Source organism: Mirounga leonina, unplaced genomic scaffold (assembly GCF_011800145.1).
Source record: "Mirounga leonina isolate KUSES-001 unplaced genomic scaffold, KU_Mleo_1.0 Mir_53, whole genome shotgun sequence".
NCBI classification, from domain to species: domain Eukaryota; kingdom Metazoa; phylum Chordata; class Mammalia; order Carnivora; family Phocidae; genus Mirounga; species Mirounga leonina.
In genome coordinates, this window is record NW_023270807.1 from 35,810,687 (window position 1) to 35,829,806 (window position 19,120).

Genomic DNA, 19,120 nt, shown 5'->3' on the forward strand with positions numbered 1-19,120 from the left:
CTTCTAGGAATAAGAAAAAATAATAGGGCAAAATTGCTAATTAAAAAGCTCAGTATTTTGGAGCGTTGTTACAGAGGGAAACAGGTATAAAAATGTAATGATAATACCACTTAATAAGTGCTACAATATAGGTATGAAGTGGGTGCTCTGGAAAACAGAGAAAAGAAAAACAAATTCTGCCAGAGTCAGGACAGAGGAAATAACAGACTGAGTTTTGATGTCTGAGGGGAGCATTATAAAAGGACTGGGCATGTGTGCATTCCTATGACTAGGGTAAGTTCAGGATTATGAAAGATTCTGTAATCATATAAATGAGTTTTAACTGATCTGAAAGTCACCAGGATTTTGTAGAAGAGATGACATAATCAGATTTAAGAGGAGGGGTAACTCTAGGAGTGGAGAGAGAATAGACTAGAATGAGCAGAGCCAATGTGAGGAGTTCAGACTGTGTTCAGTTGGGGGATACACAGAAGTAAAATATCAATAGTGAAATAAGTGTTGGAAGAGATATATGCAATGAGTCCTGAGAGAGAGATGAAAAAGACCACCAAGCTGCACCTAAGTTTTGGATAGGGGGTTAAGGAAAACTTCTTCTTCCTTTTTTAAAGTGTATTTTTTTATTTTTATTTTTTTAAAAAAATATTTATTTGACAGAGACAGAGAGAGCACAGTAGGCAGAGCAGCAGGCAGAGGGAAAGGGAAAAGCAGGTTCTCTGCTGAGTAGGAAGCCCGACCTGGGGCTCGATCCCAGGACCCTGGCATCATGACCTGAGCCGAAGGCAGATGCTTAAGCAACTGAGCCACCCAGGCGCCCCTGAAGTTTATTTTTTTATTTAAGTAATCTCTACATGCAAGGTGGGGCTTGAACTCACAACCTTGAGATCAAGAGCTGCATGCTCTTCTGTCTGAGTCAGCCAGGTGTCCTGGGAAAACTTCTTAGAGTTACCCCTCCTCTTAAATCTGATTATGTCATCTCTTCTACAAAATCCTTAGTAAGTAGACTTTTCGTTGTAAAGGCGACGTGTGTTTTCATCATCTAATTTAATTCAATTTTGCAAAGCTACTTCATATTTAATTTTCAAATGATTCACAAGTATGTCACTTATAAAACCAGTAAAATTTGAACGACAGAAAAGATCGGGTTCTAGTAAGTAAATGCGGTCCAGGGGCCAGAGACCCTCCGCTACCCAAAGCAGAATAGCAAGGTCGCTCCCGTCGCAGCGCAGCGCAGCGCAGCCCCAGCCCACCTGACGGGAGCCAGGCTAAATCACACTCCAATGTCATAAAGGGCGTAACTATCTTTTCTGAACACATCAACACTTCAAAATGGCCTGTGTAAAGTATAAGAAATGGAAAGAGGCAGTGGGTGGAAATGAGATTGGATAGATAAGCAGGGCTAAGACAGTGGTCCAAAATGCAAATGATTCCAAAGACAGGCAAGTAACTATGTGAAGAAGCCTGGTTTAGGACAGCTTTAGGGGGGTTTAGGACAGTGATGAACTGAGGAACAATGAAAAGGCATTAAAATTCAATTAACAGAAAAAGCAAGACAAATCCCCACTGTGCTTCTTAAACAAAAACAGTATAAGGATCACATAACACATCTTAATTAATTTGGATTTTATACTAAGGGTAGTAGAATGTCACTATAGGAGTTTAAAAAGAGGAGTCAGTAGACTTTTATAAAATATAAACCTGGTGACAATGTAGAGACTGGATTAAAAGGGGACAGGATTGCAGCCTGGTTAAATGGTTAGGTGGCTAAAGCAGTATGCAAAATCTGAAATGATGGTGGCGTGAAATAAGATAATGGTAGTGGCTATTAGGAAAAAATGGATACATTCCAGAGATATGGAGCTTGAAGCAAAGGGACTCAGTAATGGACGTGGGGACAAAGAGCGAGAGAGAAAAAAAATCACAAGTTATTACTCACAATAAACTATATCACCTTCTATTGGTCTGCCACAGCCTTTTAATCTTAAATCCAAAATGAAGTCAAAGCAGTGAACTGAAATTACTCTCTCCTTATTCTTATTTTTTTTTTCCAATTTGCTTTGAAATGTAGTTTTATATACTTAAGATTTACCTCCTGGCAATCAGGAATTAAATTTCTGAGATTGCTGTAAATTATTTCCTTTCTTGGTTTCTCTTCCTCTTTCTTACTTCTCTTTTATTCCCAGTATTTTGTCTTAGTTGAACGCTAAATATCTCACCATAACTTAGCTTTCCCACCAAAAGAACTGTGGGAAAACTTTGTATCTGAAACTTGTCTCATCAGAATCTTGTAGATTGCCTGAAGTTTCCTAGTTGCTACTCAGAAATGTTGAGGAAAAAAGTGTAATTCTCATGTGTCTGTACTCTTAACTTTTTTCACCGGAGACATTTAGCGTTACAATCAATCATTACCATTTCCTTTTCTTAAGCTTCTTTTCGTTGTAAAGGCGACGTGTGTTTTCATCATCTAATTCAGTTTTGCAAAGCTACTTCATATTTAATTTTCAAATGGTTCACAGGTATGTCACTTATAAAACCAGTAAAATTTGGACGACAGAAAAGATCGGGTTCTAGTAAGTAAATGCGGTCCAGGGGCCAGAGACCCTCCGCTACCCAAAGCAGAATAGCAAGGTCGCTCCCGTCGCAGCGCAGCGCAGCCCCAGCCCACCCGACCGGAGCCCAGTTTGCAGCCTTCCTCCCTCCGCAACAACGCTGCATCGTTCCCGCCCGTCCTCTAGTAAAACGCGGGGTCCTCGCCCCCTGCCTGAACAACTGTCTCCCTCCGTGAACAGATTCTTGCTGTTGCCGGACTGCACGGTCACCGCATCCAGACCGGAGAGAACTTGCTTCGCAGGGGCAGGAGACAACCGTGCCGAAGAAGGCCGTCTCGCAGGGGGAGGAACAAGGACCGTCGGCGGCGCCCGCGGCCGCCCCTTCTCGCGCTCCAGCGCGCCCACCTCAGCCCCGGAGGCTCTGCGCCGCCGGCCGGGGGCGAGCGGAGGGGCGGGGCAGCCACGCGAGCCGAGCGCCCCTTCCCGGAGCGCGCGCCCGTGCGCCCGTGCGCCCGCGCGCGCGGTCGGCCCGCCCCGGCCCGCCGCGCCCCCGCCCCCTTGGGCGCTCCGTAGCCGTGACGTGCGCGCGCCGAGGCTGGGGACTAGGTTGGGCGCCGGCGGGCGGGCGGAGACGGACCCGGGATCGGTCCGAGCAGGAAGCTAGCAGGATCCCGGTCGCCGCCGCCCCGTCTCAGAGCTTGTCCGCGTCGTCGCCCTTTTCGCTCCACTTCGTCACCTTTCGCCCCGCCCTCCACCTCTCCGGCCACAGGTAGCCTCCCTGCCGCGCACCTGCCCTCGCGTCCGCACCGGTGAGTGATGCGGAGCCCCTGCTTCGGGGCGTCAGCGTCAGGGCCTCGCTGCCCCGGCCCGCCCTGCTTCGGGGCCTCCTGGGCTGTCCGGGGGCCGACGGCTGGTTTCACCTCCCGAGGACGCCTGTGGGTGAAGCAGGTGATGGGTGGGCCCGGCCGGCGGCTCACCGTAGTCCCAGGGCTGGTTCTCATTTCCACAAGACAATGAGAGTCTCCTTTCATGGGTTTATCGTCCCCAAGATACCTTTGTGTGCCTACTCGAGCTCCCAGGTAGAAGCAGAGACTCAGGTGACCCACTCTGACTTGGACACTCCGTGGTAGCTCTCTCTTAAGTAAACAAGCGTAAAATGCAGTGTAGGAATAGTGCCGTTTGTTCTGAGATCTGAGGATCAGATGCCAGCCACTATTAAATTAATAGTTTAATCATGTAGGAGACCAGGTTGGGACTGTCTAACAATATAATCTTAGTCTTTAGGTTGTCCAGTACTTTGACTATGTTAACTTATATAGGTGCTACTGAACGAGAGCTTTTTATATTTGTTAATTTCCAAAAACTCCTTAAAACCATTAAAATGCTCAAACTCCGGGATTTTAAGTAGAAAATAATTTGGTAGAGTTATTACTAGAACATTGGTGTCGGAAATACTATTTCTATTACAGTTTAAGAAAGCAGGTTATATTTTATCTGGCATAAACTTGGGGTAGAGGAATGCTTACATCCTAATTTACAGATGTTAATGAGCAACGAGAACACTGTCCCAACTTCACAGATTGCTGTACATGCTAAGTAGAAGTTTCATTTGCTGTTATGCTCTGGTGGTGTAGATGCACTGTATCTAAATATAGTCAGGGTTTGAGAGTTTTAGAAATTAAGATTTAGTTGAAACTATTCACACCATAAAATGTGAATCTTGAACTTGGATTAGAATGGTCACGGTACAAAGGTTGGCAGCGAAACGGCATATCTGTACAAATTAACTAAACTTCATAGATATCATGGGTTGTGGTTTTACAATTGGAAATTGTTTAGTGAAAAAATTACCTTGGTGTTTTTTTTATCATTAATTTTAGAAACATTACAAATTGGGCTATAGCCAGAGCTTGAAACAATGCAGCCATTCAAAATAACTCATTGACTTTTAAATATCCAGCTCATTTTGAGTGTTTTAAGTTGCGCAGGAATTATATGCACAGTGGTAAGCAGAAGTCATTTTAGTCTTACGCAGATTTGCCTGTTGAGTTTGTATGTTCTGTGTGACATATTGTTTTCCCAGTTTGAGTTACATTTTCGTTTTCAGAAACTAATTTTCAAAGGGAGTAACAGAAGTGATGAATGACCTTAAGAAAAGATTATCATGATTAAAAACTCTAAATATATATTATATAAAACCATAACATACATATATTCTTCATTAGTGTCTAGAAACATGAGCAAGAAAAATGTAATAAGCTATTGCAATATTTAATGTAAATTAATGCAAGGTATTAAAAACAGATCATAAATCATAACCCATGACGCTTATCTGAAGTGGATTTTTTCCCCTCTGTTTATGTTTATGTGATCAAGTTTTAAAATAACAGTGGCCAGGAAATCTGAGAGAGGCTGAAGGCTCTTTTCTCATCCTGTTGTGACTTTGCCTGGAGAATGTGGAGTATCATGTAGCCCATTGTTTAGATAAGTGGGCTGTCTCTGGGTTCTAAAGTACAGTTCTTTTTAGAAAGTTTTAAAATTTTTGACCATGTGAGGTTTGAATAAATATAAGCATCCAAAACATTTTTTTGGAAAATTAACCCGTTTTCACTATTGATAATTGAAGCTTCATTTTGATATTTAGAAATGTCAATTTTAAAAAGATTTCTAACCTTTGAATTTTTCATTTTTGTATATTAAAATATTTTCACTAAAAGACTGAAAAAGGTATTACAGCTTTAATAATTTTCATACAGTTTGTGACCCCCTTAATGAGGTACTTCATCATAATTTCTGAATTTTAGTGGTATAAGATCATCACCCCTTTATTAGGCATCTGCCACAATCAGAACGTTAACTGAGGGAGTTGATCTACCAAGTAATTTTCAGGGTTGGTGGTCTTGTCCTTTTACACATGAAGAAATTTAAGCTTAGAGAATTCAATACTTGCTCAAGGTCTTAAAGCTCCAGAGGAACAAAGTCTGGATTCACACCTAGATCTTCTGACCATGAAACCCCTGACTTTTCCATCAGACCAGGTTGCCTTGATCTCAGTTCATTTGGTAGACTGTTCAAATAAACCTGCAGAACTGGTATTGTGTTAAAGAATGTAACTTGAAGAAGGCACACAGGACTGAGGATGATATAGGTCATGAATGAGGTTCTGAAACTAATGTTGAATTTTCTGTTTTTTTCATTCTTAAGTTGAGACAGCTTTGAACATTGATATGGTGTTGCTTTATCATTTCTGATGTAAATTCCAATTTTAGTATATGTGCTGCTGAAGCGAGCACTCTGATGTAAATTCCAGAAAATTATACAAATTGTGCACTTTTTATTTTGACGGGTTTATAGGAATTAGAATTAGGCTGTAATATAACACTGGTTTTCATTGTAGATAAAATGAATAGTACAGTGTTCCTGTTTCAGATAGAACTTATATTTTCCTCAAATGAGTTAGATCATTGCCCATAAATGCAGTAGCTGTCTTTTAAAGATTACATAATTAACTTCGTAATCTTTGTGAGGGGGCTTGTTTTCAAAGGATGATTAAATTCTCACCTGTACTATTAGAACAATTTTTTTTTATGGCCTGTGTTTATTTCAGGAATGTCCCTTGAGCTATAATAGACATAAAGAACAAAAATGAGCACACAAAGCCCATCTTTTGTAACAAAGTAGAATCATTTCAGCAGTAGAATGTAGTTGGGTAAATGAGAAGAAAAATGGTAAGAAGGCTGGGTTGGGTGACTATGTATACAGGTTTTGTTTTTTTTTTTTTTTAAAGATTTTATTTATTTATTTGACAGAGAGAGACACAGCAAGAAGGGAACACAAGCAGGGGAAGTGGGTGAGGGAGAAGCAGACTCCCTGCCGAGCAGGGAGCCCGCTGTGGGGCTCAATCCCAGGACCCTGGGATCATGACCTGAGCCGAAGGCAGACGCTTAACGACTTGAGCCATTCAGGCGCCCCTACAGGTGTTTCATTATTTGGTTTGAACTATTAGGAACTTTTCCTCTTGAGGATACTCTTATTAAACTGTAAATACAAGACCATCATCCAAGAGCTTAATATAAATTATTAATGGATCTGTAACACATCCGCGTGTGTGTGTATATGTATGTGTAGATAATTAAGAACTAACTAAGGTCAAAAAAGCTTACATCCTATTTTTGAGGCATTATATAATATTCAAAGGAACCAGGAACTTTAACATTTAAAACAGCTATACTTCTATTTGACAATTTTTTTTTTTAAGATTTTATTTATTTATTTGACAGAGACACAGCGAGAGAGGTACACAAGAAGGGGGAGTGGGAGAGGGAGAAGCAGGCTTCCCATCGAGCAGGGAGCCCGATGCGGGGCTCGATCCCAGGACCCTGTGATCATGACCTGAGCTGAAGGTAGATGCTTAACGACTGAGCCACCCAGGCGCCCCTGATTTTTTTTTTTTTTTTTAAAGATTTTATTTATTTGACAGAGGGAGACACAGCGAGAGAGGGAACACAAGCAGGGGGAGTGAGAGAGGGAGAAGCAGGCTTCCCGCAGAGCAGGGAGCCCGATGCGAGGCTTGATCCCAGGACCCTGGGATCATGACCCGAGCCAAAGACAGACGCCTAACAATTGAGCCACCCAGGCACCCCTTATTTGACAAATTTAATGGACTATTAGTAATCTTTTTTTTTTTAAGAGATTTTATTTATTTATTTGACAGAGACACAGCGAGAGAGGGAACACAAGCAGGGGGAGTGGGAGCGGGAGAAGCAGGCTTCCCGCCGAGCAGGGAGCCTGATGTGGGGCTCAATCCCAGGACCCCGGGATCATGACCCGAGCCGAAGGCAGACGCCCAACGACTGAGCCACCCAGGCGCCCCGGACTATTATTAATCTTAAAATATAAGTATTAGAATATTTTTCTGTTTATGGTCTTGAAAAATAAACTTTTCATATTTAGTAGAAGAATGACATGGTAATTTGAGAAATGACCACAAGTCCACAAAAAGTTCTCCCTGTAAGTGCTGAAGCATAGACTGTAAAACCAGAAGAATGAATCTGGCATCTTTAGAAATCTTGCTAGTGTTAAAGAGAAGGGAAGTCCTTTTCTATGCGGAAAGCATGCCTCCAGTGAAACCAGAATATTGAAGAACATTCCCTGGGTGATAGTCACATAGGTGACTATTTATATCCAGGCTGAGTAATGTGCACAAGGAAGGCATTCCTCTTGACCAAACCGTAGGCACCTCTCATGTAAGTTACATCACTTGTTATTTTATTTGAAAGTAACCTGCTGCTTAACCTTTACAAGGTAAGGTATTGAATATAGCAGAATTTTAAAATTTCTGTTGCACGGGGATGGATGTCTTTTTCAACAAATATCTGCTGAGGGCCTACTATGTTTGAAATATGACTGTCGGTAGGAACTGGTTCTTCTTTGTACTGGCAGATCTTTGGATCTAGGAAATATAAAGAGTGGCAGCGACATAAAAAGAAAGATGAATAGGAATACCCATTTAAAATCTGATGATGTTTATATCAAATTTAACAATTTACATTTGTATGGCACTTTATTGTCCTGGAAATCATTTTATATACATTTGGTCTTTAAAACAACTTGTTGAAGTAGATGTGGGAAACTTACTCTTATTCTGCAGATGAGAAAATGACAAAAAATTAAGCACCTTGTTCAAAGTTACATATGTGGCTGCTTAGAAGCATAGCTGAGAATGGAACTTATGTGTATTCCCATAGTAGATCACAGTTATCTTCTAGGTGTTAGGGTTAACCTCTTAACGGGCACTTACTTCATTTTGTGGCTTCTGTTCGGATGGTTCAAGAAATTCTGCGATGTCAGCATCACTGAAGTGATAATTGTTAAATAGTTACTAGGTTTGTTTTGTTTTTGTTTGAATGTAAGGTAGGAGGTGAGCATGATGCATTATTATGGGACTCCTTTAACATTTTTAGTAGATTAGTGGAGCTGAGGTTGGTAATTAACTTTTCTCATTGGAGAGTTTTTAAAGATTTTTTTATTTTATATATATAGAGAGCATGCGCACATGCAAGTGGGTGAGCATGGGGGGAAGGGGAACAAAGGGAGAGGGAGAGAGAGAGAGTCTCAAGCTGACTCTGCACTGAGCACAGAGCCACATGCAGGGCCTGATCTCATGACCCTGAGATCCGGACCTGAGCTGAAACCAAAAGTCGTCGCTTAACTGACTGTGCCACCCAGGAGCCCCGGGTTGGAGAGTTTTTAAAGAAAAGCCCACGATTTTTTTTAAAAAAGAAAGGCGAGCTGTGTGGTAGAGCTGGCTTCAGAGGTGGCAGCAGTGTTGGTGTCTCTTCTGTGAGAAAAAGTGAGAGTTCCAACTTTCCTCTCAGCCTGAGAGGTTTTCAGTGGGGAGGGTCACCGTGTCAGAGAAAAAGCAGCCGGTAGACCTGAGTCTCTTGGAGGAAGACAACCAGTTCAGGGAGTTCCCTGAGGAAGACTGGGCTGGCTTAGATGAAGATGAAGATGCACATGTCTGGGAGGATGATTGGGATGATGACAATGTAGATGATGACTTCTCCAGTCAATTAGGAGCTGGACTACAGAAACATGGGTATAAGATGGAGACCTCATAGCATCCAGAAGAAGTGTTGAAGCAAGTTAAACTTGAACTGTTTACTAAATTCTAGGACAGAGAACCCAGAATGGGATACTTAAAAAAATATGTTTATTTCATTACCTGCTTGGATTTATTTTTTTTGTAACACAAACACATAAGATGTTTTGCTCTTAAAAAAAAAGGAGAAAAATACTGTGGGGGAATTTTGAAAATAACTTTGTTACTTGGCACATTGGTATTGATCTGATAATGATGCTTGTTTTTGTAAAGATTCACTAATGAGCTAAGGTGTGTCTACATTGGTACCTTTATGCCTTCATTCATTTGACAAATATTTGAGTGTCTGCCATGAGCCAGGCACTGTTCTAAGTGCTGATGATACAGTGATAAATTAAGACCCAAGTCCCTGTGCTGAGTGACATTTTATTGTTGTTTTGAATTAAGTTAATTATAGACTCTTCATACTAGTATGTAATCAACAGGGCTGACCTAAAGTTGGGAAATAAATAGTTGTCAAAGTTGTGCAATTTGAGGGTTACTAAGAGACTCATTTACTCTAAAATATTCTACTCCTGGCCTTCAGTCCATTGTTACCAGTTTGCTCCTAATAAGTAAGAATATGTTCCATTTTTTATCACAGTCTTGGGAACAGAAGGCTAAGAGAAAATAAATGGGACCTAGGATTGATATGTTGGATTAGCAGCTAATGTTTATTGAGTTTTTACCATGTGTTAGTGTGTCAAGCAAGTACTTTATGTACATTATCTCAGTTAATCACTACATGACTTACTTTAGTGCATTTGACATTATGACCCACAATTTACACATTGGGAAACTGAGGCATAGAGATGTTAAATCTGCTGAAGCTCACAGCCAGTACTTGGTGGAGATGGAATTTGGATGTACTTACCATGCAGTAGGTAAGAGTAGAAAGAATACTGATACATACAGACTTGTGATGTTCTACCAGTATGTGATGGCATACTGTGTAGGTGGAAGGCCTTGGTGAGTGGTGGGGTGGGTCAAGCTCAAGACAGCTTGTTGTGGGGAGGGAGTGGACAGGGAGGGTTATTGCTTGTTTCAACTGCTTCGCCCTTAGGCTTAATCCTTTTTGTGATAGTCCTGAAGCTCCAGAGTTGCATTTATATATAAGTGCTTGCTTACCCAGCTCACAGGTAAGAGGGACTGGCAGACCAGAGATGATCCTGGTTTTACCAGTCACTATTGTAGTCAGATTACTTAGTTTCTTTGGACTTCCAGTTTTCTCATCTATAAAATGGAGGCAATAATGTTATCTACCTGGTGTTTTTGTGAGGACGGAATTAGATGATAATACATGTGAAACACATATCACAGTGGTGTGTAGTTAGTGTGCATTATTATTGTTACTATGTTAGTTTTTGTTGTTGTTTTTTGTTTCTTTGGCCATGTTTAATGTGGAATGTTCATTCAAAAAGAAAAAAAGTGTATTGGAGATTTTGGTGGAATCTTAAAGTTGGCCAAATTTAAGAAGTTCTGAAATTTAGGTGTGCATCACAGTTATCTGGGAACTAGTGAAAACATTTGTCAGAAAGGTGTGGGTGAGGCCTGGGCATTAGCATTTTAACAAGTTTCTCGGTTGATTTACTTGCACACCAAAATTTGAGAACCACTGGTTTAAAACTTCTTTATCCTATGCCTAGGGAAGGCTTCAATAATAACAAAAAAGTGTTTGGATTAACCAGGCAGTGTATGGTAGAAGGAAGTGAAATATCAATTACCAGAATCCCTTCATTGATTTTTTTTTTTCTTTTGTTAAGTTTATTTGGTGCTTATAGGCATTTATCTTGAGAGGACAGGACAGTGTTAAATTTCACACCTAGCTTTAATTGTAATGATTTTTTTCAGCTTTTAACCAGCTTCATTTGGAAGTGAACTGGTTATATTTAATCTTTAAACAATTATACAAATAGTAATAGTAAGTAATACTTGAATAGATCTTAAGACCTTGTTAAACTTTTAAAATTGGATTTCTTTATGTAATGTACTGTTTTGAATTAACCAGACTTGGTATTGTTAGCTGCATCAGGCAGGCTCCCAGCAGGAGAGAGATTTCATCCTTGATGGTGCAAAAGAAGAGCTTACAGAGGTTAGAGAACAAACAAGGGTGGTCGTGGGGGGCGGGGGGGAGCACCCAGGGAATAGCAATGGTGAGAAGCCCTTAATTCTCCAGAGATTACCGGAACTGAGAGTTGAGAGCTGGCATTGTGGAGGAGGGCCTTGGGAACTGTGGCTTTGAAGCAGTCAGGCAGGGAGGGAGGGGAAGTTCCCTGACCTCCCTCTGTCTTTGGGTCTTGTTCATTGGCTTGCATTGCTGGCACCCACCTGGGGAGCCTAGGTGATGATCTGTGTTGGCTCATCCTCCTAGGGAAGGAACAGAGCAGAGGAGGGATTGGGGGTTTGGCGGAGCAAGTGGAGAGTAAATGTGGAGAATAAATAGGGCATTGATTAGAACCTGTGGGAATTTTTAGCATTTCCTTGGTGCAGTTTAAATAACTTCGAGAGTTGTGATAAATCTCAAAAATGCTTGAGACTACTTACCTTATACATGCTTAGAAAATAGTTCATTCACTTTCTCATCTAATTGGACAGTTTTTTTAGGAACTTTTTTTTTTTTAAGTAATCTGTGCTCAATATGGGGCTTGAACTCACGACCTGGAGATCAAGAGTTGCATGCTCTATGGACTGAGACAGCCAGGCTCCCCTTAGGAACTTTTAATGATCCATATAACCCAATGAGAAACATATCCTAAGTCTATTAACATAAAACCCTTTTATTAATATATTGTACCTGAGGTACAAGCTCAGAAATGAGGTTTCTGAAATTAGTATTGGTTTGAAATGTTTTTCATTAGAAAAGATCTTTTAATGACCAAGTTTTTTAGAAAGAATTTTGGCAAGAAGAGGTCTTTGTCTTGTGGAATTTGTATCTCCTGTTCCCCTGGACTCCTGATAGCAAAAAGACCAGAACACAGGCTTAATGTAGTAATAGTTCATAGAAGTAAGACTGTTGTGAAATAATTGTTCTTCTTCCCCAAGTCCTTTTAAAGACACATTAAATTTCTGTATAAATCTGTTGCAGTTTTCTGTTACTCAACTGTCTTTTCTTAATGCCAATTTTACCTAGTTAACCTGAATTCTGGGTACAAGTTTAAATACGTGTTTTTTATTTTGGACAAATTCTTGATTACTAAAGAAGAGGTTTCTCTTAAGAGACGAGATGGTATGGGGGCGCCTGGGTGGCTCAGTTGGTTAAGCAACTGCCTTCGGCTCAGGTCATGATCCTGGAGTCCCGGGATCGAGTCCCGCATCGGGCTCCCTGCTCAGCAGGGAGTCTGCTTCTCCCTCTGACCCTCCTCCCTCTCATGCTCTCTGTCTCTCATTCTCTCTCTTGCAAATAAATAAAATCTTAAAAAAAAAAAAAAAAAAAAATTAAAAAAAAAAAAAAGAGACGAGATGGTATGAAGGTCCCTAGGATATGAGCAGTACTCCCTCCAAAAACAATATAATTTATATAATTATAATTTATAAAAATATAATTTATATTTTCTTTCTACTCTTGAAGGTTCCAGGGAAAAAGTACAAGATTTTCTCAGATTAAGCAACATTTTTTTTTTTAAGATTTTATTTATTTATTTGACAGAGAGAGGCACAGCGAGAGAGGGAACACAAGCAGGGGCAGAGGGAGAGGGAGAAGCAGGCTTCCTAATGAGCGGGGAGCCCGATGTGGGGCTCAATCCCAGGACTCTGGGATCATGACCTGAGCCGAAGGCAGATGCTTAACGACTGAGCCACCCAGGTACCCCTAAGCAAAATCTGGAGATATACCTACAAAATGATTGAGACTGCTTGTCTCAAGTACAGCTAGACTGAGTCTTGTTCACAGCTTCCAGAAAGGGAAGAACTAACCGTATTGCCTAGGGCTGAGCAAAGTAATCAAATAACAAACACCTGGCTATGAGACTTTAAAATATAAATAAAGGATACTTCTGGATGTAAATGATATAGTTTGGTTTTCTTTAAACAAGTTAAGTTTATAAACAAATAAGTTTATAAGACTTTAAAAGAATATGGGAGGCACCTGGGTGGCTCAGTCAATTAAGCGTCTGACTCTTGATGTCAGCTCAGGTCTTGATCTCAGGGTCTTGAGTTTAGGCTCTGAGTTGGGCTACAAGCTGGGTGTGGAGGCTCTTCAAGGGGAAAAAAAATATGGTACAAAAAAGAAACAGGTTTGGAGTAAACCACAGAGCACCTGTGCTTGACATTCAGACATGTCCTCTGTAAGTGGTCTTTTTTTCCTTCTTTGAAAAAGAGATTTCAAACTTTTTGGGATCTTCTAAAAACATACGCTTTGTTTTGATTTGGTGTTGATGGAATTAGTATCCTGAAGGGGAGAATTGAGGCTGTTGGTTTTTCCATGTTATGCTCTTTGAATTTCCCTGATTTGAGGATTGAGTTATTCCAGGGAGAACTTTTCTCCAGTTCCTTGTTATTTTTTTTCTAAAATTAGATGAAACAACTGTGTTTTGGTTTGTGGGCATGATTTGCTGTCTGTTATCCTTTTGGTATTTTGGGGAAGAACAAAGTGTATTCATGCGTATGTGTTTTCAAGAGGAATGTATTAGCTTCTCTGCTCTTCCTGTCCATCATTGAAGATGAGAGCAGATGATTTTATGTATCTTTAATCCTTTTGTTTGAGGTTTCAAAAAAAAACTGCTGTGTTGGCCGTTGAGATAATGGGGAAAAACAGATGAGTGCTTAGTGTAGAAGTAGGCACCGTGTATTCAATGGCAAACTGAGGAGGTTTATATTAGTTTGAGAAAGATTTTCTATCAGGCATGGTGGGGAGGGGAGAGAAGGATGAGAATTAAATGAGTTTGAACATATGACAGATTTCACTACAGATGTTTTAGAAACCAGAAAAAAAATATTTCAGTCAGAATTTTATATTTCTTAGATATATTCTACTGATAAGTTTGATTTTTTTGAAGGGGAGGTGTAGCATAAGTTAGGAATTTGTAGACCAGTTGTTTAATTTGGTGATTTTAATGAGTTATTAGCAAAAATGGAGCTAGCCTGATGGTTGTATACAAGAATGTTAGTGTGTCAAAAATGGGCTATTTTTTTAATTAAAGGTGTACTTCTGGAATTGGTCCAGAATTTCATGGACTTTGGTTCTATTCTCTAACATTCTATTGTTTGGCATACAACATTGACATAGTATGGTAGAGTACTTGAACAGTGAAAAGGTTTTTGTCATGGGTTGGAAGGTGCCAATATATTATAATGATGGAGTGAACGTGTGATCCAGATCCAGAATGATCCTAGAACAGTACATTTCTAATGATTCTTGAGGGCCAGTGATATGCCAGTACTTCAAGTGTTTTATAGTCATTTTCTTATTTAATTCTAATGTTGACTTAATAGGTAGCTCTTCTTATCATCTCATTTTACAGCTGAGAGAGCTGAGGTGGAAATAATTTGCTAGGTTGATACAAGTAGTAAGGTGCAGAGCTGAGGGATATCTTCCAGTGGTCTGGATCCAGAGCCTTTGCCCAATTTAGAATTCTAAGTTACCTTTTTCTGTGTTCTCTTAAAGACTCAAAGCTTTGAAAACCCCTTCAGGATTAATCTGTTCTGTCTACTGTATCTAAACAAGGGATGGTAACATTATGACAGTCTCGCAGCTACTGCCTGCTTTCAAGTGTAAAGCAGATAACTACTCTGTCATACCCTCTTTTGTCCTTGCCCTCAGATTCCTGTTCTACACAGTGCTCCAGCTTCCCCTGCCAGCTGATGAGAGAGGGGAGACCTTCTGGACACAGTGTCTAAACTATTCTTTACAGTTTTTAATCCCCTTAACTATACATTTTAATTAATACTTCATGAATTTGCTTTAAACAAATATATTCCTGTGAAGTTTCATGTAAATTAAATAATTGAATTGTAATTTCATATTATCCTGGGAAAGATGCTTATTTATTTATTTAAAGTATTCCAATAGTGATTTTTTTTGTAAAGGGAAAAATCTTTTTGTTGAACAGTGCTTGTTTTCTAGATTATGCTAACAAATATGGATATTTCACATATTACTGTTGTATAAACATAGGTCTGGCTAAATACACATTTTATATAAATATGCCAGAATTGAGCTTGGTCTCATATTCTGCTTGATGTTACTAATAAAAAGGGATTGGGTAATAGGAGTTTTTCTTAAATAAATGCTATTTGTTGGATTTGCCCTCAAATGTTCTATATTAGGGAGCCATCTACACTAAGAATAATACTCTTCTAAGCAGTAGAGTGAGGTTCAATATGTAGCACAATACTATATATATATATATACTTACTTTAAAAATTCTTTTTGTGTCATATTTATTAGGTAAATGATAGTGTTCTGTTTGGTGCTAAAATCAGTATTTTATGTGACTGAAATAAATTGTTTGAAAATAACAGTTAAATTTAGAGACATAGTTTTATTAAAAAATTGTTACGGTTGAAAAGCAGACAAACTGTTGTTTGGAAAACATATTTTCATGTAGCTCTGGGTAAAATATTTATTTCCTGTACCTAATACCATGCTAATGAGGCCATGAACCCGGATTCATTGTAATCTGTGTTCTGCCCTAAACACTCAACAGAGACTACTCTGTAACCTCGTAATTAATAGATCCAGTGGCCTCATTTAGATCATTATTCTTTTCCAACCTGTTCAACTATTCACCAACTAATCCTCCTTGAATTCTTTTCTCTTAGCTTTTGTGGTCATGCACTCTGTCAGGTCTCTGACTTTTCCTGTTTTGTTTTTACTCCTTAATTCTCTCTGCCCATGCCTTTACTGTTCATGTCTCATAAACTCATGTACTTGGCACTTTGCTCTACTCACTCTGTTCTTATTTTTGATAATTAGTCCCATGGTTCCAATTCTTACTTTTAGTGATTTCCCCTAAATTTCTTTCTGTATCAACTTGACCGTCATTTCTAAACTGATGCTCTATAGACGTCTTCAAATTTCACAGTTCCCATCAAATCCACCTCCTTTGAGAAACTTGGATCTTCTTCTGTTTCCTATATGATAGCCCCATTGCCCTAGTTATTCAGGTTCAGAATTTTCACTCACCTTTTTCCTCTTGTCATATTCTTTCACTTGCCAAACCCTGTTCTTCTGGGCAGTCATCCTTCACTTTCTAGTCCTGTCTGAGTGCAGGCTTCATCACTTTTTCTTCCATACACATCTCCTTGTGTTTGGCCCTTTTCCTCAATGCACAACACAGCCTATCCTGTGCATTGCCTTTAGGGCTATGTTTCAGAGTAGAAATCTGATTGTAATATTCTCTTGCTGAATAAGAATCCTTATTAGCCTTTATGAATACATTTCAGAGTCCAGACTTGTACTGTGGGGTTGAAACTCTTCATGGCCTAATCTCTTGGCTCACTTTTCTACTGCAGCACTTGTCACACTTCCACCACTGTGCCATGCCCTAGCCCCGTTGACCTGTTCCTTAAACATGTCCCCATTCTTCCATCTTCCTACTCTTGTTCAAACAGACCTTTGTCTGGAATTCACTTTCCTTTAGTCTTACCTATCTTTCAGGAACTGTTTGAATTAAATCTTTCAAAATAGTTTTCCCAAATTTACTGTTCGGAATTATACCTGTTTTATAATATTCATCACAGATTATGTAATATATATGTGTCTTCTTTCATTGTCCCCTACTGTCACTAGATTGATTATGAATGACTAGAGAATGTGAGCTGCCTAGCAAAAGATTTGGTAAGATTTTATGTAGATCAGTGGATCTCAGGTTTTAGGATTCTTTTCTACTCATAATTATGGAGGACTTTCTAAAGATTTTGTTTATCTGCTTATATCAGTACTTACTGTGTTAGAAATTAAAATTTAGAAATTAAAAACTTATTTATTTATTTATTTATTTATTTAATTTTTTTTTAAAGATTTTATTTATTTATTTGAGAGAGAGAGAATGAGAGACAGAGAGCACGAGAGGGAAGAGGGTCAGAGGGAGAAGCAGACTCCCTGCCGAGCAGGGAGCCCGATGCGGGACTCGATCCTAGGACTCCAGGATCATGACCTGAGCCGAAGGCAGTCGCTTAACCAACTGAGCCACCCAGGCGCCCTAAAAACTTATTTAATCCATCTAAAAATAAATAATAAATGCATGTTAACAGAAAATGACATTTTATGAAAAATAACTATTTTTGGGGTGCCTGGCTGGCTCAGTCGGTAGAACATCTGACACTTGATCCTGGGTTGTGAATTTAAGCCCCACGTTGGATGTAGAGATTACTTAAAAATTAACAAAAAGAAAAATAACTATTTACCAAAACAAAGATTTGTGAAAAAAGTGGCACTATTTTATTTATATTTTTGTAAATCTCTATAATGTCTAACTTAATAGAAGATAACTGGATTAAATTTTCCTGCATTATGTTATTTTTGGTTGAACTGTAGATGAAGAAATCTGGCCTCACACAGATACATCCTTTGGAAAGGAAGTAATGTAACCTTTTTAGATAACTGTGTATATCCTTCTTTGATCTTCACCAAAACTCAGCAGGTGGTAATTTCCTAAAGTTCCAAGGTGGAATCTTAAACCATACTAGTGAACTTTTGCACTGTTACATTACAGTGTATTGGTGTATTTTGCACTCTGATGTATCTTTTACCCATGCATGATTTTATAACATGATGTATTGGTCATTTGAAACACAGTTTTGTTGAATTATGTAGATCTTCCAAATTTCTGTAATATCAAAAAATTATATTTTGATTTCATCAGAAAAGTCTTAACTATTTAAACTTAAACAGCATAAGCTATTATGCTTAAGGTGGCAGATACAGATTTTCCCAGATTCTGTTTTTCCCTTGAATTTTATTATTGTCAACAAATATTGTCAGTTGCTTTCCTTGTAATGACAGGCTCTACTCAAAAAACAAACAAAACCCCAAATTTGCCAAAAACCCAAGTTTGAATAACCAAGGTTTGTTAGTCAGTGTTTCCAGTAATCATGGTATTTTATGGAAAAAAAAAAAAAGTTCCTGAAGATTACAACTCAAACATTCACACAAGTATGTTCCTTGAGAAAGCCATCATATTTTGTTTTACAGTGAAGTACTTAATGTGCAATTCCTATTTCATCATATAGAATGTTAAAAAGATGTATTTAGGATCAAGATATACTAAAATTAATAAATTTTACTGCTTAGTTAAGTATTCTTTTTTTTAAGATTTTATTTATTTGAGAGAGAGAGGGAGAAGCAGACTCCTTGCTGAGTAAGGAGCCTGACGCGGGACTCAATCCCAGGACCCTGAGGTCATGACCTGAGCTGAAGGCAGCAGCTTAACCGACTGAGTCACCCAGGTACCCCTCTTTTTTTTTTTTTTTTTAAGATTTTATTTATTTGACAGCAAGAGAGCACAGGCAGGGGGAGCAGCAGAGGGAGAGGGAGAAGCAGTCTCCCTGCTGAGCAGGGAGCTTGACATGGGGCTTAATCCCAGGACCCTGGGATCATGACCTGAGCTGAAGGCACTTACCAGATTGAGCCACCAGGTGCCCCAGTCAAAAGTATCCTTAAGTGAAACCAACATTCTTTTATTGTGGGTGCAGTGACCCCTATCTTGGTTCTGGCTAAAGTGGTAGAAGTTTTACCTATCATTGGTTCTGCATAATTAGGGTAAATGTAACTATAGTGAAAAAGGCAATTGTCTTATAATTATGAAAATAATTTTGACCTTGTTGACTCTCTGGAAGGGTCTCAGGGATCTTCAGGAGTCCATTGACTTGGAGAACTGCTGGTCTAGGTAATTGTCCGCTTGAGTTGTGAATGTGTTCAGGTTTCCTCTAGGCCAAACATGTAGAATCCTAGAAAGTTAGAAATGGACATTACCCTGGAGTTAATTTAATTCTA

The 19,120-nt window shown here is 39.3% G+C and overlaps 2 protein-coding genes across 5 annotated transcripts in view; both read left to right on the plus strand.

Annotated features, from left to right (window-relative positions):
- Positions 1-3,181: 3,181 nt before the first annotated feature.
- The window catches only part of MYO6 (myosin VI), a 143,334-nt gene continuing 127,395 nt past the window's right edge, over positions 3,182-19,120 (plus strand). For 2 of the 4 annotated variants that reach the window (XM_034991300.1, XM_034991302.1), the window contains exon 1: positions 3,182-3,355. The gene's annotated coding sequence lies outside the window, so the exon portion shown is untranslated. The remainder of the gene's footprint in view (positions 3,356-19,120) is intronic. The other 2 variants (XM_034991303.1, XM_034991304.1) reach the window with 2 other exon arrangements.
- Positions 8,602-9,313, plus strand: SEM1 (SEM1 26S proteasome complex subunit). The gene is made up of 2 exons (XM_034990962.1): positions 8,602-8,611; positions 8,904-9,313. Exons 1-2 carry the CDS (start codon positions 8,602-8,604, stop codon positions 9,164-9,166), a joined length of 273 nt encoding a protein of 90 aa, XP_034846853.1. The 3' UTR covers positions 9,167-9,313.